At 38.5% G+C, this 22,400-nt stretch overlaps 1 protein-coding gene across 1 annotated transcript; it reads right to left on the bottom strand.

The window, feature by feature from the left end:
* Positions 1 to 850: 850 nt before the first annotated feature.
* On the bottom strand, positions 851 to 19,860 carry LOC140241544 (E3 ubiquitin-protein transferase MAEA-like). Its single transcript, XM_072321279.1, has 10 exons — positions 19,815 to 19,860; positions 16,991 to 17,068; positions 16,268 to 16,375; positions 15,288 to 15,491; positions 11,392 to 11,514; positions 7,420 to 7,605; positions 6,543 to 6,676; positions 5,860 to 5,984; positions 4,382 to 4,446; positions 851 to 2,085 (listed from the first exon to the last, which is right to left on the bottom strand). The coding sequence occupies exons 1-10, from the start codon at positions 19,851 to 19,853 to the stop codon at positions 1,984 to 1,986; spliced, it is 1,164 nt and encodes a 387-aa protein (XP_072177380.1). The 5' UTR covers positions 19,854 to 19,860; the 3' UTR covers positions 851 to 1,983.
* Between the last annotated feature and the right edge of the window lie 2,540 nt (positions 19,861 to 22,400).

Below are 22,400 nucleotides of genomic sequence, written 5' to 3'. Positions count from 1 at the left end.
TATTCTGGCCATGTACTGGATATCTATGACAATGATTGCATGAATGACCTGCATGCCTTAGGCAGCATGGATTGCACACTTGCAACACTGCTTTCATCAACACAGGCGTCTATGATGTGCAGGCCACAAACATATATGAGTATTCATTATACAGGGTACTGAACCCTCTTACTGGCCAGCTTGTAACAGGGAGCCATTAGCTTAATGGCTCCATTGAGATAGGAATAAAGAAAGTACAAGTATTCACAGTGACATAACTGTCCAGATGTTATATTTTGCTTCTTTGTTTTGTTTCAATTTTTTTCCCTTTCATTGGGGCGTTGGATTTCACTTGCTTACAATATCACTGCTGACAATATTTCTGTACATATTTTTATGTCTAGCAAAAATATCTGCATGTTTTTATTTGCACACTGGTTCAGTAGAGCGCAAAAATATCCACACTTAAAAGTATTCCACATTAACAGTATATTCTTCCTAGCTACATCCATAATGTTGGCATAGATGACTGACCTGTTTCTTGGTAGCCAGTGATGTCAGAGAAGATATTATGACAAGGTGTCTGAATACTGTTAAACTTGAACAAGATTTGGTTAATATTACTTCCCTTTAACAATACAAAGCACTGCTCTTTTTCACAAGTATCTTTAGCTCTAATTGGAAATATCCAATTAACTGTTGAGAAGAGGTAAAAAAAAAGAAGAAAAATGCGCTTTATTACGTGACGTTGGACCATGTGTTCTTTTTCTATATAATTGCATAACATTTGCATGCTTTTGAATTGTTTAAAAATGTTGCAGCCATACAAATTTGTGCATGCATACATGTATGCGTGTGTCTGTCTGTCTGTGTGTGCATATGCTTATACACGAATGTTTAATCATGTACACTGAGCATCATTGCTAGGTCACACAATTGCTCAAACTATGCCATCGTCGATTCTTAAGCAGTGGAAAAACTAGGATTGAAGCTTGTGCTGTGCATGAATCGTGTAGTTCTGTGTGTACCTGTGAGTATGTACTTGCTTGGTTGGTTGGTTGGTTGTTTGTAATTGCAGGTGGTATGGGATTATAGCCTTCTCTTTCTCTATTGTGAACGCACGTAAAACCCTGACACTATGCAACATGACTTCTCAGCTGTGCACATCACGTTGTTTTCATACCATCAACTGTAGGGTGACATTTTATAACTCTGCAGACTCCACAACAAACAGAAAATGAAAATTGACAAAAAAAAACTGATATCAGTAAAATATGTATGTGTGCTGTGTTTTACCCACTCTGCAACATGGTCCTTCACAAAGATTTCACAAAGCCTGCCACAGTATCCTGCACGATTCAAAATAATCATGGGAGAAACAGAGTTCAAATATTGTGTTGCAATGATAGTTCACTGTGTGCAGTTATCACACATAAGCTGGCTAATCTTTCTATATCTCCCAAAATCCAGTTACAATATTTGATGCTTACGCCTTATCTCCTCATTTGTTTGTTCAACTGCCCTACACGAGGCTTTTTGTATTTCAAATTCAACAGACCTTATACAATAGTAGCTGCGTATTATTGCAGAATATTAACCACAGACTGCACTACACCTACTATGCAGTGCATGTAGCAAGTACCTTAATCATCAGTCGTCTTTGGTGGGGATTTCTCCTGCGTGGTACATGAAAAGATTACCTGGATGGGCTCTGGCTAAGTTTAGTTCGTGCATACAATCTTTGTACACTGGTTTGTGGACAATCGTACATCATCTGTCGAGGCAAGTTCCATACACACATACGATTTTGACACCAGAATGCAAATGCAGCGATCTTTGCCGTAGGGTGCACAACCAACCATGCATTTTTTTTCTCTCTGCATTTGTTGCCATCGTTTGTCACAGGAAACGGACAGCTTTCAAAAAACAAAGACGAGAACAAACAGAGGCATAAAAAACAATTTGCAGCCTATCTAACTAATGCCATGCACATCGCAGGTGCATTCACATGATGAAAACTTTTTCCACTTCATCAAAGGAATACGTCTTCTTGGTCTTTGGACAGGTGACTTTGCCGTCGTTTTCAGCAGCTAGAGCCAGTAGAGACTGCCAAGGAGGGGGGAAAAACGGACAGAGAGAGAGAGAGAAAGCACACATTAGAACAGTGACTGTTCCAATTAATCATACAAATGTGTTGTGGTCTTAATCTTATGATGTCATTTTCATGTTGCACTAGCAAAATTCATAGAGTGATAATCTCCACAAATCATTCTGACACACATTTTTATCATCAATTTTGACTGAATTTCCCAGGGTTTCTCTCGAGTTCATTACCAAACACAGTTTATTTTCAGATGTGCTTATCACTAATTTCAAACAGTTTTATGTATTAAAGGAAATCCATGTTTGATTTTATATGCTAAAGATGATGATGATGATGATGATGATGATGATGATGATGATGATGATGATGATGATGATGATGATGATGATGACATAGTGTCATTTATCTATAGAAACATTCCACAATGCGTTACACATCATGATCATTCACAAAGTAGCTGGAAAACATACTATAGGTCATAGTGCACACGTGGTATTTATTGCCTAAGGCGTCAACTCTCTCATATTTCCCCCTAAACCACACAAGTTTGACATGGTATATCACTACTAGCCATTCCAAGCTAAAACAATGGCTTGGAAATGACATTCTTAACCAAGTACGTAATGGCACTTGCCCTAGACCATTGACCTATAACCACTATCATTTTCATGCTATTTATTGTGCTTTTTTCTTAAACCCACTTCTTCCTAAATCACACTGTCGAGTAGGATAGACAAATGGACCACCCACAAACACTATGCCTTCAGCAACCTTTTGGGCAGAGACATAAACTATTTTCTGAAAGCCTTGCATTGAAAGAAAGTAAATCCCTTCACACACCAATGCTGGCATGTTCCATACAGGAGTCTTAATCAGGGTCCAATACTTTTATCTCGTTTTGTTTTATCTTACTCTCGGGAAAATAAGAGATAAAGTGTATCAGGGACCCTGCCCAGTGAATGGAACTGGGTGTGACTAAAATTGTACAATATCAGAGGAGCATTCACAGCGACTGGTACATGTATGTGTAATCCCCACCCACAAAGTTTGCTACAAAAGAATTTTCCACCTAGCCAGAGAAAATATTCTGACGTAATGTTGAAGTTATTAGATCAGTCATTGTTGATGCTGCTGTTAGACATATAAAGACCCTCACCCTTTCTTCCTGTCTCCTGCATTTTTCTGTGTCTTTTTTTTTTTCTAAGTGAGGGTCAGGGAGAGATGACCAATCAGCTATTGAAGGCCAGAGTGGAAGGTCACAACCCTGTCATTTGCTTAATTACTTTCAATGACAAAAGTGCTATGTGATAGCAGCAGCACGTGGCAACATGGTTATTACCTACAGTGTACATGGAACAACTTTTCCTTCCTTTTTTTTTCTGGTCAAAAAACTGGGTCACTGATACCTTCTAGGTAACTAACAACATTTCTCCCCCAAGACATAAACTATTTCCTGAAATCCTTGCATTGAAGGACATCAATTCACACACCAATGCTGGCATGTTCCATACAGGAGTCTTAATCATGGTTTAATACTTTGATCTTGCTTTGTTTTATTTTACTGTCGACAAAATAAGAGATAAAGTGTATCAGGGTCTATTGTCCCTGCCCAGTGAATGGCACAGGGTGTAACTAAAATCATACAATAACAGAGGAGCATTCACAGCTACTGGTATGTGTAATCCCCACCCACAAAGTTTGCTACAAAAGAATTTTCCATATAGCCAGAGAAAATATTCTGACCTAATGTTGAAGTTATTAGATCATTCATTGTTGATGCTGCTGTTACACATATAAAGACCCTCACCCTTTCTTCCTGTCTCCTGCATTTTTCTGTGTCTTTTTTTTTTCTAAGTGAGGGTCAGGGAGAGATGACCAATCAGCTATTAAAGGCCAGAGTGGAAGGTCACAACCCTGTCATTTGCTTAATTACTTTCAATGACAAAAGTGCTATGTGATAGCAGCAGCACGTGGCAACATGGTTATTACCTACAGTGTACATGGAACAAGTTTTCCTTCCTTTTTTTTTTTCTGGTCAAAAAACTGGGTCACTGATACCTTGTAGGTAATTAACACATTTCTCCCCCAAAGACCTGCTTTTTATTGATTCAGTATTAAAGTTGATTTTTCTACCAGTCAAATCTAAGGCAATCTTCGGGCCTATTTCCCCCCTGAGGATATGGTAACACACTATTCCATACACCTTCACATAATAAGCCAGTGATGGATTCGCGGGGTGGCGCACAACCTCTTTTAATTTTTCCTAAAATAAAAGAAGTAAAAAAAAAATTAAAGTACTTTTTCTCCATACACGTAACCGTTAGGCAACATCATCGGTGGGTTGTGTTCATTCATGACGTGACCTGCAAAGAAAATAAAAGGGTTAGACTATTGAAACTCATCTGCAACAAGAAAGTGAAGTTCATGATGGTGACCAAAATATAAATATTGTTGCCCGCAGTTGTGGCACAAACTGTAGACAGAGCAGGGTACTTTTCTTATTCAAGTGAACTCATTTAACACACATGAAAGCACTGTATTTACTCTTTATACACCACAGTGTAAACCCCTGTGTGCAACATTTTTCTGAGACTGACACATAGGCATGCTTTGGGAAAATATGTTTTCATGTCCATGTAACTTTGTATAGATTTTTGTTATGCTGCACATGCAATGAGTAAAGTTCTAGAGAAAATTTGCTATGTTATACATTTTTTGACAAACCTATGATTATTTTTCTTTCATATGACCAGTAGCTATTATATTGTCCTTAAGCATGACTTTTGTACACAAAAGCAGTGACAGAAACTTTGAATTTACTCGCAAATCCAATTGGGAAAACAGCTTGATATTAAATCACCATAATACAATAATGCAAGCTACATGTGACAGGAATGGCATCGAGAGTGAAGCTTTCATTCTACCTCGTCATTTGGCGATTTATCGATTGGTTTGGGTGGGCTTGTGCGCTGGAGCAAAATATGTGAACTTGGCACACACCATCTTCGTGTACCGGGTATGCAAACGTGGCACACAAAGAGTTAACAGATTTCGATGTATAACGCCCACTCACACATAAAGCCAATAGTGAAGGTGAGCCTGTGTTCAAACATGGCAGAGAACACAGTAGCTAAAAAGTGAAGACTGAACTGCAGTCCAAATATCAATACTTCTTGCCAAAAACCAGACAAGCAAATAAAGCAACTTATTTGTTGAGGTTGAGCTTGCTAGTCGCTGCCTGTCACACAAGAATGCATGTCTACTGACCTGAACATGACCCCCTTGCTCAAGTGTGTGGAAAAAATTTATACACATGAATGTTGTGACTCCATTTGGTTCTCACACAACAGCTTACTGCTAATCAGCATAATTCCATTACAAAAAGGAGGCAAATTCATATACTGCAAAAGTGGATATTTTCGCGCGACCAATTTTTCTCGCTCAGCGGAGCAAGAAGAGTTTCGCGTGTTTTTAATTCCGCGGAATCAAGACCTCAACTACTGGAACATATGGCAGGCAAAAAAATTTGCGTGCTTTTATTTTTCGCGCTAGTTTCCGGTTGCGCGAGATGCACGAAAATTTCAATACCGTGAAAATTCCCACTTTTACAGTACTTGCTAATATTTTATGTTCAATTTGAATCAATATCCAATCCTCACTGCTGAACATGACTTTTCTGTTCACACATGGTCTGACATCTATGTGCAAGATTGCAATGAAACTTTCAGATTTTGGGGAGAGGTCAAATAAGCCAGCAGTCAACTTTCCACACCCACCTGATATAGAGCAGACTAGCCTAGACTGGGCGCAGTGGGCGAAGGGTAGCGTCTTGGCTAGCTCATTCAGATTCTTGCTGCATACTGGACAATCCGCATTCTTGGCGTGATCGGCGTAGCATTGTCTGAACATTACAAGTGTGTGGGTGGCATGGTCAAGAAAAAATACGCACTCATAATCATACAAGACTATACAAACCTGATATATCTCTACATTTCTCATCGAGTGCAGGATAGTGACCTTTAAAACTCATGGTACTTCAAGTTTTCTTGCACACCTAGATACAGGTGTAGATGATTCAGGGGGGTGTTTCATCAACGTTAGTCAGTGCTGACAAGTTGTCAGCGCTGACAATCACCATAGTAACAGTCAGTGACCAGAGCATCTCATCCAATCAAAACCAAGGATTTTGCTGAAATCGTCAGCGCTGACTAACGTTGATGAAACACCCCCCTGATGTCTATAAACAGTCAATGTAATCATGCTTCTTGCTTTTTTCTTCACAAAATTGACTGACTTATGGTTTTTGAAATCACTCTGTTAGGAAACGGCTCAATCTACATCTTGCCTAGTCCCACATGTGGCTTTTCTGGTGGGTATCAAACGTTCCCTGTACTCCATACCATCTAACCAAGACTGAAACACACAATGAGCTGATGATAACAATAACCACAAAGGATACGGAGTCTTCATGGCAGCCAGACCAGCCTCTAGCGTCAGTGTTAGTACTGGGGTCGTGTTGAACTGGAAGAGCTTGTAGTTCTCCTCGCGGAATTGACTCACTAGTTTGTGCCATCGTAAATCGTCCAGCAGGTCCTGTCATTAAGAGTGAGTCAAAGGTGATGATAAATTAACCTGTTGAAGATGGATTGATTTTGCTACAACACGCATTTCCCATAGACACTTGCCCAAGTGTACTCGGGACTCGTCCTCAATGTGTTAATGGCGGCAAAAAGAATTAACTTCAGTCTATTATATCAAGCATGCAACTTCTCATTTCTGGCACAAATCACAATTTTGTGCGAGTGTATTCAGAAATCAATGATTGACTGTGCATGAAGTTCACTGAAAGATAATTTGTTAAAAGCTGAAGTGACATCACATTATGGACAGAAGTTGTACCAATTAGCTCAGTATCAGTGAAGAATCATATACTGCATGCACCATATCTTTGGCAGTGTTATTATTTTTCAGTGAATTTTAGGAGTCAAATAATGACAACATCAAGAACATGTGAAAATACTGCCTCCTGTAACACAATACTATATCTATCACATCCAAGGTGACAAATTGCTGAACTTTTATCATGAAAAGGGATGATGTATTCCATCACTCTAACTTTCTATTGAGAAATCAACCATTCATGAAATTGTCTTTATATACAAGTCCTGATTCACAAATATTTAGCATACATATAGTACATAAATAGATATATAGACAAACATGTTCAATGATTAGGTGAGTAGAAAACAATACTTCAAAACAAAACACTCTTTTAATCTAGACTAATGACAGAAAAAAAAAAATCAATGTGAAGAGCAGCATCAAAATTAGCTTACTTTGTATGACTGAATGTCTGTGCTGGATGGGAATGCTAGAAGGCCCATAATCTTCTGGACCTCAGCAAACTGTTCTCCATCGAGGGAGCCAAAGTACCTCCTAGCATGCCTGACTGCCTCAAGGCGATGCTCCGACCTGATCATCTCAATGAACTCCTGTGTCCTCAGATTGAATTCTAGCGTGCTCTGAATGAGAGATTGATGATGAGGAGACAAGGTACTGACTTTTGAGAGGATGATACAATAATTTACATCTCTGCCACCAAGTCACTAATCTTGATCTCACTTGATATTCAAACTATTGGTAAATATCAGAAATTTGTTGTTAACACTTGCTTTGATACTAATAAAAATCCACTCTTCTTTGTACTGAAGAAGTGAAGAGTTTGTTTGCAAAAACCGATAAGTCCATTTTTGAAGATTTTTAAGTACGGTATCTGTCATAAAGTACAAAATAATACCTTCTAAATGATATATTGGTCACTACATATTAAGGTACATTTTTGAAGTTATGGTCAAAAGAAGGAAAAAAAATTCTTATTATTCTCTTTATTTTTCTTGACCTTTAATGGCAAATATCTCCATTTGACAAATATGGACTTATCGGTTTTTGCAAACAAACTCTTCAAGTGTTTGTATCAATGTTGGAATCAACAAACAGGCACAACAAAGGCATATCACTTATCAAGAATCAAGTTTTAACAACATCTTCATCAACATGTCTTTAATTGCTGTGTTCATATTTGTCTCTTGGTTCAGAAGTGCGGGAGGGGTCTAGGACAATTACCCCCTGGGCAATTACCCCGCACCCTTCCCCTGGCCCTAATCCTACATAATCCTAATCCTGAACCTAACCCTAACCCTAACCCAAACTCCTAACCCTAAACCTAACCCTAACCCTAATCTTTACTCTTACCTTACCACTAACCAGTATTTGGCCGGGGGGTAATTGCCCTCCGGGGGTAATTGCCCGGATACGGTGCGGGAGAAGCTCTTCTTTTTTTTTTTCCACAGCCACCTGTCAACACTTTCACCCCCTCTCTACCCACAGATATGACTGGTCTAGGGCTCACTGTTGGACCAGGGAGGTGTGAGTTGGACTGTCACAGTCAGCCTCTAATACAAAACAAAATGGTGATGTACACAGGCTCTACTGGAGAAGTATCAGGTCCTTCTCTTGCCTCCTTATTGTGTGCTTTTGGACATGTGGTATTTTTTGCCTGAGGCATCACTCCACTTCTCAGTTATGGCAATTAATCGTGTATTACTTTTTATCCTTCTTATTACCATATTATATCACTACTGGCCATTCCTAGCTAAAGTTATGGCTGGACAATGGCATTCTTTAATAACTAAAGTACACTATGACACTTGACCTAGACCTTTAAACTATAACCACTGTCATGTTAAGGCTAGTAATTGTGCATATTTTTTACCCATTCCTTCCTATATCACATTTGGAGTAGGACAGACAAACAGAAAACCCACAGACATCACACCTTCAGCAACTTTTTGGGCAGAGACATAAACTATTTCCTGAAATCCTTGCATTGAAGGACATCACTTCACACACCAATGCTGGCATGTTCCATACAGGAGTCTTAATCATGGTTTAATACTTTTATCTTGCTTTGTTTTATTTTACTGTCAACAAAATAAGAGATAAAGTGTATCAGGGTCTATTGCCCCTGCCCAGTGAATGGCACAGGGTGTAACTAAAATCGTACAATAACAGAGGAGCATTCACAGCTACTGGTATGTGTAATCCCCACCCACGAAGTTTGCTACAAAAGAATTTTCCATATGGCCAGAGAAAATATTCTGACGTAATGTTGAATTTATTAGATCAGTCATTGTTGTTGCTGTTACACATATAAAGACCCTCACCCTTTCTTCCTCTCTCCTGCATTTTTCTGTGTCTTTTTTTTTTTCTAAGTGAGGGTCAGGGAGAGATGACCAATCAGCTATTGAAGGCCAGAGTGGAAGGTCACAACCCTGTCATTTGCTTAATTGGTAATTAATTACTTTCAATGACAAAAGTGCAATGGGATAGCAGCAGCACGTGGCAACATGGTTATTACCTACAGTGTACATGGACAACTTTTCCTTCCTTTTTTTTTTTCTGGTCAAAAAACTGGGTCACTGATACCTTCTAGGTAATTAACACATTTCTCCCCCAAAGACCTGCTTTTTATTGATTCAGTACTAAAGTTGATTTTTCTACCAGTCAAATCTAAGGCAATCTTCCGTATTCCCCCCCTGAGGATATGGTAACACACCATTTCATGAACCCTCACATAAGCCAGTGGTGGATCCGCGGGATGGCGCACCAGGCGTGCTTTCCCCTTTAATTTCTCTTAAAATAAAAGAAAAAATTTGAAAGGTGGTGCATGTGCCCCCCCCCCTTTAATTTTTTTTTATTGTAGTGGCACCAGGATATTGTGCTGAAGCCCCCCCCCCCCCTTTTTTTTTTTTTGCTTGTCAGCAGATCAAACCCAGAAGTGGCCCCAGCCGCCCCAGGAATAATTTATGCCCCCCCCCCCCTTTTTACAAAATTCTTGGATCCGCCCCTGTAAGCTGCATTTTCACTTTCACTAATTTCTTTCTCTAATCATAGTAATGCTTGACTGGGATAACTGCCTTCAGGTGATAAGGTATCGTGTAATTCTCTCTTATTTCTAATTGAAGGAACAAAACACACAGACACAAAGTAAGTAACTTGAACCTTGAGTTCTTTCAATAGCATTTAGCCGAGGACAACACCACCAAGGGGAATGTAAGAAAATTAATATCAGGGGGCACGGAAGGGGAAACACCCTACTTGAACAGGGGCAGATCCAGGAATTCCGTAAAGAGGAAGGGGCGCCAAAGATGGCTTCTTAAAAAAAAAAAAAATCAAAGGGGGTGCCCGTGCCCCCTTTCATCTTTCTTTTTTTTTCCCTTTTTATTTCTTTTTTAAATAAAAAAATAAAGGGGGGCACACGTCCACGGCGCCCCCTCTGGATCCACCACTGCTTGAATTATAGGGAGAAGTTGAGAGAAGAGAAGAGATTGTAACAATGTTTAGTAGTTTGAAGCAATACACAATGATCACATCAACAACAGCAAAAAATGGCTTTACCTAAGAATCTGTGTTTCAAGCTTATAAAAGTAAAGAAAATGTAACAAGTATTTAGAGGGTCTGGTATTAATTAATTTGTCTAACATAACCTCAGTTATAGAGAATAAATAAAATGAGACTGTATCAGGTCAACTGATGAGTTTATTCTCATTTTGTTGATACAGAGGTAGCTCCTGAACAACATAACGCTTGCCAAATGCTTGAAGGACATGACAAAAAATAATGCATGCAACCTTAATGCATTCCTAGCAAAAGGTACTGTATGACTGCAAAATGATACTGTTAGGCAAAGTACACTGACCTTTGACCTCGACTTCATATCACAACCTTACCCATGAAAATAGTTGTCTATTCATTATGACCTGGAGGGATTTTGCCTCAAATCTAATCAGTGAATTTGCAGCTCATGTAGGGTACCAGGGTTAGGTATCAAGAAAATAAATTGTGCAGTTTTTCTTCAAATTGTGATGATGAGGTGTGGGATGGATGGACAGAGAAACCGAAAATGTAATGCCTCTGGTGCCCTCGTGGCAGTCCAGGCTCAAACAAAAACATACACTGGGTTCTGACATTCTCACTGTAAATGTACCACATCTCCCCTGTCAACTTTTTCACAAGCAGTTGCTTTCCAAGGATGTCACATAAAAACAGTTACCACTTCACATCTCAAACTCCATAAAATCTCAAGATGTAGGTCTTCATGAAATGTAGGAAGTCTTAAGTACAAGCCAACATTCTATTTACACAGGGTTTGATATCTTTTTCGGAAGGGGACAAAAGAAAAAGAACAACAGCTGAATAATTAAATGGTGTCAAAGGTCAATTGGGAAGTAATCATCGCACCATCTCACCTTTATTCTCCTCAGCTTTGTTTTGTTGTTATGACACCACTGTAAACAAAGACTGGTCTCTCTTCTGACAAGCGACTCCTCCACTTCTTTGGATACCAGGAAGAGGTCTATATTTGTCAGATCCTGGAAGGGAGCAGAGAAGGGGATTTCCACAGACTAGGGTCTGACGCAACACAGAAACAATATAGCTATTAACCCTGATCCCACCAGGTTTTTTGATGGACTTGAAACCACCGGGGGGGGGGGGGGGGGCTTTTTTGGTCCACCCTTCAGATCTCGGTCGTGGATCGCGCAATCCTCACGAAAATTTGCACTAAGGTAGAGGCCAATGTAATCTACAAGACTGTATAGTTAGATTTTTCAAATTTAAATTTTTGTATTTTATATTAATTAATTAATACTAATTTATGCAAAAATAATTTTTTGCCTATAAATCAAAAAATAAAGCTCCAAGACTTCTAATTTCTGGTGAACATATTCTTTTCAATATCCTCAACAATAATATTGAAGCAAAAATTCGGCTTCATGATTATTTCTTATGTCTTTTATTGTTTATTGAATTTCTTATGTATTTCCTTGTTTTTTCACTTTCTGTTTTTATTGTTTTCTTCATCAAAATTTGTCGCAGAAACTTTTTAAAGCATAATCAGGCAAAAATAAATCATTATCAGCCATTGAAAGTAAATATATTTATTTTTATATGAATTAATTGCAAAAAAACAATTTACATTGGATTTGTACACAAAATCATGTTTTTGAGCAATTTTTGGGTCGACGAATTTTTTTCAAAGGGGCATGGCTTCAAAACGGTATGCCCAGGAGCAACAAATTTGGTCTCAAAAGTTGCGTGATACTTGAAAGAAAAAAGTCATAAAATGTCGCGCCGAGAGCATCACGCGTAGCGGAATAATCACGCGAAACGTCGAGGGGGGGGGGGGGCAAAATGCCCCCCATCGGTGGGAATAGGGTTAACAGACAAGGGGTCGAGACTGAAAAAATAGAAGTAGTTAATATTAACATTCTGATCCGTAGTCATGGTTCGACTGTTAATGCCGAGTATGGGAATCTACAATAAACATGACCACTGTTATCATCTCAAGGGCAAATAGAAGATTTCTTCTTTCATCAGCAATAAACTGAACGTGCCAGCCAATCAGATAGTAAAGAAGGGAAGCAAACAACACATTTCAGTAGCATACAAGATGCACAGAAGCACACCATAGACTGCTGACTGACAGAGGAAAACAATTATATTTATCTGTTAAGTGGATTTCCTCCACCATGCCTGACATCAATTCTTTTCTGCTGTGTTGAAAAATTCTATTATGTAGTCTCTACATTAGTGATAAAGAAATGTTTTCATTACTGTTTTTTGAAATCAGCAGTGTATAAAAGCTGTGAGGTTGTCAATATTGGTCATATGGTAATGCAGTTGACATCTGCACTGCATGTAAAGCCATACCCTGGTGTACATGGAAAATGGAGGTGGCATAATAAACGCAAGGCGTGTGACATCAGAATGTCCACACTTACACAATTCACCATGCCTTGGTGTCTCTTCCCACCTCCCACCTCCCTGATATTTCCAATAAAAGGAATACTATTGACTGGATATGTTTCTCCCTCTCCAGCTTATACACACACACACACACACACACACACACTCACAGACAAAGCCTAAGGAATGTTTATGATATCAATAAATTCCTGAAGCATGACATATTCTCAGCCTCGGATGAATGTCATATATGTACGCCCAGATTATTGCTCCTGACATGAGAAATTTTGTTTTGTTTTATGACACTCCAGAAAAAAAAAAATGGACTTAAATTGACCAAAGCTGATATCTACCCCAATACAGACTTTCTATCTGAACTAAAACTGTACAATGTACTTCAAGTCCCCCTGTTTGTTTTTGCTTTCTTTTATTTTGGTTTTTTTCTTCTTCTTCTTCTTCTTTTTTTTTTTGGGGGGGGGGGGGAGGGGAGGGATGTGAGGTTTGGTCCCTATTCTGTTGTTTTCCAGTGATCACTGGCATTACAGAATCTAATTAGTCAACAAAGCAATATGTAGCTCAAAGGGGGATATCCCTTTCCACAGGATGACATGTGGCAGGAATTCAAATACAGACTTGACATGAATCTCACAATTCATAAAAATGAAACTAATAGCCTGGAGAATGACTAGGAATGTAAGATTACAGTGTCCTGACAATGAATGCCATGATGGATCCGCATACCGGACACATAATTGTATACATACCCAATTGTATACATACCAACACTCATTGTGCCATGACCGACACACAACTAAACTACTGCTTAAAGGGACTGTACAGTACTGGTTGAGGTGAGGATTCATGTTTTGAACATTCCTAAATGAGATAATGAGAAACCTCTTATGAAACATATAAGAGCAAGTAATTTTAAGAAGGATTCAACATTTATTTGATGAAAATTGGTTTTCAAATGGCTGAGATATCCCAAAAAGTGATAATAATAAAAGGCAACAGGCCACGCCTTTTATTACAATCTCTTTGTTTCACCTTGTTTTGGGATATCTCAGCCATTTCAAAACCAATTTTCATCAAATAAACTTTTGATACCCCTTAGAATTGCATACTCTTTCAGAGTGGTTTCTGAATATCTCGCAAAACGTTAAACGCTAAATCCTCATTTCAACCAGATCTGTACACACCCTTTAACCCTTTCTGGGCCAGGGATTGGACAGTGTGTACAATGTTATGGGATTTTCTGTGCCAATCAGCACTCAAAGGCCACATAAGGTTAACCCGTTCCATACTGAATTCTAAAATGCCCATAGACTTAATACGCAGGCCACAGCGTTCCCATATGGAACGGGTTAAGAGAATACGGGGGGGGGGGGGGGGGGGGGGGGGGAGGGTGAACAGCCTTCTGTGCTGCTATCATCAACCGGACATCTCTTGCCTCAAGGAACACATATGAATGGGAGGCAAAATGAAATGTATTATAGAATGAGAAGAAAAAAATGTGGGGGGGAGCCTACATGACATGAACTCATCAAAGGGTAATGTATAAACTGAACACAATCTACATTAAAGGTCCAGTTTACTTTTGGGAGCAGTGATTTCAAAAATGTTCAAGATATCACATTTGATGCATATGTGTAGGTCTGTTGTATCACAAAACATCCTGCCATATAAAATTTTTGCAATAAAGCCTAAAATATGAGGAGATATCAGCATTTTTCTCAATAAACCGTAACTGTATACGGTTTAGTCTGAAAGCATTCTTATTATAACTATTGTTCACATTTTGTGTATTTAACAATACTTAACATCGATTATACGGATTCAGATTTTTACAGTGGTTGTTTCTATCCCAAACTCACATTTTAGAACTATTCTAAAGCACTAATGTTGGGTTTTTGTTTCATCTGCAAATGGTAAATTATGCCTTTAACATATCCCTTGGTTATGGTGGTTGTGTTCCTACACTGGTCACTTTATCCTCATTGCTTCAAGTCTTCAAGTCCTCAAGTCTTTAAAAGGGGACTTCAAATTGCTTGCAGCTTCATAAGCAGCCATGTAAAAAAATAAATAAATAAATAAAAAATCATTATTCAATTCAAATACATACAATTGCATAGGTGTTACACATTATGCATTTTATGAAAATGAATATTTCTTTTTCCCTCTCCTCTCATACATGCACACACACAAACACAAATCAAACACAGTCAAATGTAATTTATGTATTCATTTCTCATTAATGAGGTGGGCAACATCAGAACAGTCTGGTAACATTGCATGAATATACTGCATTAAACCACTGGGGCATATTAAAAAGGCCCATATGAGCTGGGCAGTAATGCTTTCAAAAACATGAAAACTCTGGCTTTTGAAACATTCCTACCTCGATCCGCGAGTGGCGAGCCAGCTTCACCGCCGTCTCGTAGTAGCCCGCCCTCAGGAAGTACTCCACAAGCATGCGGTCTATCCTCTTCTTCTTCCACTGCAAGAGGGCGCTGCCCGACGTCGTGTCATATTCTTTGAGGTGATCCAGACGCCTTTTGCACGCCTTGGCACTCTCCTCTTCGAGAGCAATGGCCTCTGCTGCCTAGAATTTTTAGAGACAGGAATTCCAACTTTCAAGAGCTGATTCTTCACTGACAAAACTACGAAAAGATTACCTAATCTCTTTAAATCTACAGTAGTTGCCTTTTCTTTTCATTTGGCATCACCAGTGTTTGGCTACAATTTAAATTTTGTATCTCTGTCTTCTGCCCTCTTTTTTTTTTTTTGCTCTGAAGCCTGATATTTTTCTTTTTCTCGCATGGCACAATGTATATGTGACTGGTTGATACCATTTGTTGACAATTGCTACTCACCTCTGGCGAACGACAAGGGTTGGCATCATTAACTTTGCGCGTTTTTCTTGAGTGGGTAGGTAGGTGGACCATGTCACTGGTTTGGCACCACGCTCTTCGTGATAAATGAATTGAGTGGGTTCTTTTAATGTGCTTGAGTTGTGATTATCTCACACATGGGACCTCCATTTAATGTCCTATCTAAGAACAGAGTGCTTTTTGCCTCTTACTAGAGGGAACGGCATGATTAAACACATCATTATTCAGCTAGACTTGGGAATCAAACCCGGGTCCTTTGGATCCAGAAGCAGACGCGCTGCTGACCGAGTCAAATCACCGCCCTTAAGCATGATATTGATAATGAAATACAGGTTAGAAGTATTGCTGCATACATCGAATAAAATGAACAATTACCAGGTATCTCGTCTCTCAACTTGCACCTTCAAGAGTTGTAATTTGTACAAAATACTTTGCAGCAATCTTGTTTCATTTCTAATCTGAAGAAAACACAAATAGTAATTCTTACCTTTCTCTTGAGTACTGTCAGCTTGTCAACGACAGAATCTAGGAATGTGACGACAGACCCCACCATTGGTTCCTGACTGTCTAAACATTTTTCCAGCTCATTGGTGGCCTGACAGAGGAGAAAACAGGCAATGATTAAATCAGCGAAGTCAAGATCTTAAAGCTCTTACATTTGTATGCGCTAAGCGACATTTTTATAGAGTGCATAGAACCGCTTGTAACATCTCTATGCACCAGCAGAAAAAATCATGAGAAAGAAGAAACTTAATGAAATTGTAGTTAAAGTTAGACCTCCTCGCTCCCTCCAGAATGTCTTCAGCTGCTTTGCAACAGCCATGTCCTTCATCTTCATCTAGGATTGTTAGCTCTGATGTTCCCTACACATTTAGATAACATATTTGCAAGGATCTGACATACAACCTGACATTATCAGAGGATTACACAAACCAATAAATTATTCATAAATTAAAAGACATGAACATTGAGCATTTGCTCATGTGTTATCCTCAGACAAAGCATTATATCGAAATTATGCACTGTAAATATTTCTTTATCCCAACAAAAAAAGAACAACCAAAATTCTAGAATTTGAAACACATCAATTATCTAGGTAAAGTGCCAATAATCAATTTGTTGCAGTTTTAAGAGCTAGGAAAAGATTGCAAACGTTCTCCAAACAGAATTTCTGATTTCCTTGATGTTAATTCATTCTGAGTTACACCACCTGCATCACATGGGCAACCTCACGGTCGATCACCTTCTGGCAGTTTCGGAAATTCTTGTTGAGGTTCTCATAGGGAACCTGTTGAAGAAGGGAGGAAAATGAAAAGTCATAAAAAAAAAAAAAATGAAGAAATTCAATTTCCTCATTATGGCACTGCTCTAGTGACTACTGGAGCTCCTGATTTTGGAAATACAGCTCCCCAATTTTGCTGAAAGAGGAGAAACACTTGTACATTTATAACAAACCATGAGCGTGACTTTCTTTCCCATACATGCATTTAAATCAAAGTATCATTTAGTGTAAAAGTGGAAATTTTCAAGAATTTTGAACAAACCAGAAACAAGCACAAAAGCAAAAGGACACAAATATTACAACTTGTTATAATATGTTCCAGTAATTAATATCTTGATTCTGCTAAATCAAATACATGCAAAATTCATCTTGCCCCATTGAGCGCAAATTTCATTCCCCCCCCCCCCCCCCAAAGGTTACTTTCTTCATGTGAATTAAAATTAGGCTTATCAAATATTTTGGGCATTCATTGAATGGCATGAATTCTTTTATTTTTGTTTTATCAGTAGATTGACTGTTTTTTTTTTTTTTTGGGGGGGGGGGTGGGGAAGGGAGGCCCACAGGGGAAGGATTGAAAGTCGGCAGAGGTTACTAGACAAAATCCCTTGAGCATGTCTCTGATCTTCATATAACTGGAGGCGAGACAGATATATCAAGAACTCTACACTTCTTACTGAAATACAGAGGTTTTGGTTCAAAGAAGTGGCAATATTTCAGTTGTTGCAGATTTAATAGTGGTTTATTATGTACCTTGAAATCATAATACCATATGCAAGATAAAGAAACTGTATCTTAAGGGAGCAACCTTTCTTTTCACACTGCCAGTCATAATATCTAAGACATACTATCTGAGGATGTACAGGCTGCATGGTGACATTGCTGGGCATTAAGAACTACTTTACTGGTGGGCTTCACTTATTTTATTTTTACCGCAATAATTGGACAAATCTGGCTGCAGTCAGGTATACCACTGCATAATGACACAATGTTACAACACTACGTAACATGTTAAACCACGGGCAGAGTATAAAAGCAAGGGGTCTAGACGTAATTAGACATACGTTATTGTGTTCGATTTCTCCAAGACTATTCTAACACACAAGTAGTCTAGCGTCAGCAAAAAAATCACAGCGAGAGACTATCATATTTTGGATAAAAAATCAATCCTCTAGTGATCGGCTGGAAGAGCACAACATGATTATATTATTTTCAATTATTTCTGAATGTTAATTCGTCTACAGATTGGCAGTCCGTTATTTTGCCTCTGAAGAATATTCTGCTAGGATCAAAAAGACCAGCTAGGTTCATGCTCAGGCTCAATGATGTCACAAGAAAGTTTTGACATCACAAAGCAATAATAGCAAACATAGCGCCCTGCTTCATATGATAACATTGTAGCAGTGTAGGACCCCTCCACAACATCACATCCACCATACAACTGCTTGCCTCACATTTTCCCCCTTCTTTTAAATAGTTGATCATAAATATATAACTAATATACTCTGCCTAATTTTGAATTTCTGGTTAAAACTGTATGGGCCTCGGTGTCTCCAAAAGTACCATGTATTTAATATTACCAAGGTATTCACCAAGGAGCCATTTCCCCTAAAAGAAAGTCTCGACACCTCTGCCGATAGTTTTATCAAGAAATTCTCAAGGCAAAGTAGAACTATATTTGTATACTTCCGACACTGCTTTTAAAAAGACAGTCGATCAATGACTAGAATTCAACTAGTGCCTAGTGCTAGCTCTATTGCCTTCAGATCTGACGTTAGATTGCTGTGCTCACAAAACCATGTTGTAACCCCCTCCACACACACACACACACCTGGGGCCCGTTTCATAAAACTTGTCATCAGTGACAACTGCCACATTTCCATGACAAATTTTCTCTCAGCCAATCAGATGCAAGGATTTCAGAAGCTTGTCACATCTATGACAATTTGTCACTAATGACAAGTTTTATGAAACGGGCCCCAGACCTACATGTTCTACTATCATGACTATCCTTCACTGAACATGCTGAAGCTTTGGATAATAATGTTGAAGAGACTTTATCTACTAAACTACTAGAATCTGTAACGTTAGACCTCTACTTGTTGACATGGTCTCAGAATATACAGTATAATATCACTCAGAAGATTGACAGAGTCTCTGCTGATTGACAGTCGTCAACAAAATATCTAACATTAATTTGTTAGGCATCCTTAACCTTTCACTCTGAAAATTGAAAAAACAAAATCGGAAATCACCTGATCTATATTTTCTAGTGCCTACGATTATAATATTCAATCGGCTGTCTACTCCTCATAGTCACAAGTTGATCATACAAGCCAACTGCGTGAAGCAACCTTGACACACAGCTGACAAGCAGATCTAATTCGTCTACTCAGTAGGCCTACTGAATTGTCTACGCAGCGATGTTTACGTTCGACAGTTTCCAGCTGCAAGAGCCGAATGACGCCGTGTCCGTAGACAGACGTACACTGTACACTAGGTCCGAGCTGCTAGCTGCGCTGCACTGCTCCGCGAAATGTAGGGGTCGATTCGGGTCGATCGATGGGTGTGTTGACACAATCACCACCTCCAACGCACTGTCTAGTAGGCGTACTTCGAATGCATAATTTCACAATACGCAACAATCAAATCTACACTGAAATGTCGCCCCAATGAGCTTAAGGGTCTATGCACTCATTGCATCACTCTTCTTGTTATTTTTCATGACATAATCCGACAATTTTACTATTTTTACCTTCAATGTTGCGTGCTCCAACGTACAAATGTCAGCCATTTTCCTATCCGTAATACACGCCCTCTCCGACCTAGACATTGTTCAATTTTATTCTTGTCGCCCTACGAAAAATATTTTGTCCCCGCCATTAGAGAGGAAACTATTCGAAATTTTGATAATTTGCCTTTTTGCATCCTACGGAGGTTATTCGAAATATATTTGAACTGCAAATGGCTGTGAATTTTTACAGAGATAAATTCTCTGATTTCATCTTTATTATTTCCATATTGCTTTGTACTGGCGCTGCCTAAAACTCGGCAACCAAAGACGCTTCGCGTCCCTCGGTCTCTCACGAGTGGTAAGCTCTCGAATCAGCGCATTTTAGCAGATACGGAGGGAAAAAGGAACTGGGTCCCGTTGCAAAAAAAAAAAAAACTTTTTTAGCAACCTTAAAAAAATTCAGGTTGGGATTTGCCCAACCTGAATTTTTTTAAGGTTGCTAACCTAAGAATGTAAAATCCGTTGCATAAAACTGGTTGGGAGCTTCCAACCGGAATTTTGTGATTTCAACTGGAAAAAAGTCCGGTTGGAGTTTTATGCAGCGGGCCCCGGTTTCACGTCAGTGATCGGATCCGAACGTGCTCTTAGGTACTTAGACAGTTAGAGTACTGAACTCATTTTGAGTGAAAAGCTCCTGGTTACTGCATTTCGCTGGTATCTCGTTATCTCATATTATAATTTTGCTTGTATTTCAAAAGCATATTATAATATGCTACACATTACATTCTTTTTCGTTAAAAACTAAATAAAAAAACAAAAATCAGAGTAACAAACATATACCTAGTATGTCAAATAAATTGTGTGTGTGTGTTTGTGTGTGTGTGTTTGTGTGTAAATGATCGACTTGAATGTCAAAGATTGTTCATCAAAATTTACTGCAAGGCTATGTTTCTTCTTTCCAAGTCGATATGATGATATGAGTATTGATTATCTGTTCAAAAATTTGTTTTTCATTGGTCAAAACACACACGCACACACACGCACACACACACACACACACACACACACACACACACACACACACACACACACACACACACACACACACAATATATTATTCAAATTTATGCAATCCCACAAGCCTAGCTACAATGTACGTGCATACGTATTAACATACGTGCATACGCACATGTTCAACAAAGTTCAATGAATTCTAGCATGCACAAGAAACAGATTTTCTGATGTCTCAGGGAGCAAAAAAAAAAAAAAAAATGGATAATTACTTCCCCCCCCCCCCCTGGAAAAACAACCTAAATATATCTTGTGTCTTTACATTATCATCTTTTGTTATTATGCATCACTTTTGTTTATTTGGGGGGGGGGGCGGGCGGGGAGGGACTTAGTGACAAGTGCATGTATAATTCATGAATTTTGCACTCTTTTTGATTTCATTCATGAAGATTTTCCATTTTATGGACAATAAATGAATGAATTGCAATGAAATTTACGATGAGTGTTGATAATCAAGCTGCGGAGAACCAATGTATTTTGATGGCCAAACAAAGAATGACCAAGTGTGTGTGCTTAACAACAATAAAAAGGCAATTTTGTATATCTCTATAGGCTGAACTAATATCTTTCATACATTTGGTGTTCATTTTTTTATGACAATGTTGTTTGAAAGAACATTGGAAGATTGTATGTATCAGTACTTGTGTGTGGGGGGGTGGGGGGGGGGAGCTCATCTGCCAAGGACACTCCTTAGCGATGACGACATTGCTGATCAATGCATGTCAGTTTACGAATTGAAGTTGTCAAGAGACCCAAAGATATGATGATTATGACAATGTGCGTATTTTGTTTTCACGAAACCATTACAGTTTGTAGAGATCATAGTGTGGCTCAAACAAACGAGCAAATGCATAGACGAAAAAAAAAAGATGTTAAAAGATAAGAAAATTGTTGATGAAGAAATGAATATAGTTGTGCAAGACTGACGAGACGGCTGAACTCGGGAATAATCAAATAATAGATTGTTTCGATAGATGATTGTTGTTGTTATTTTCTAACACAGATACAGCTGATAAAAACAAAACAAAACCAGAAAGAATAGATATTCCTTTTTACATGATCAAAATTGTATTTCTTTACACATCACTATTGCCACGTGCGATAGGGCGAACACAAACTTATTACGAAAACCATGATAAACATTAAGTTGTTACGTCTCTCTTTTTTAGACTAAAAGTGCAATTCAACACCACATGAACAAAATGACAGAGGTTTCACCCAAATTGGACATGAGACAAGCAACTTATGAAATTTGATAGTTTCAAACTATTCATCGAATAGTGACAGTCGTATTATGCAAACAAGCTGAGATGGTGTCAATATGACCTGCAAGATTTTTATTCATGTTTACAAAAACATGAAATATGGTTAAAATCATCACGATTTTATTGATGATTTAGCAATTACAAACTCTTTCCTTCTAAAAATCGTAATTGCTAGATTATTGCAAAACAGTCACAATGAACATCGAAGCATAAAACTATAAAAAAAAGTAACTAACGTGAAGGTTTGAACGTAGGTCAACTGGAAATTTAT

The sequence above is a fragment of the Diadema setosum genome, chromosome 18 (genome assembly GCF_964275005.1).
Source record: "Diadema setosum chromosome 18, eeDiaSeto1, whole genome shotgun sequence".
Classification (NCBI taxonomy): Eukaryota; Metazoa; Echinodermata; class Echinoidea; order Diadematoida; family Diadematidae; genus Diadema; species Diadema setosum.
Note: the sequence above shows the minus strand (reverse complement) of the source record. Positions and strands in the feature narration are given on the sequence as shown.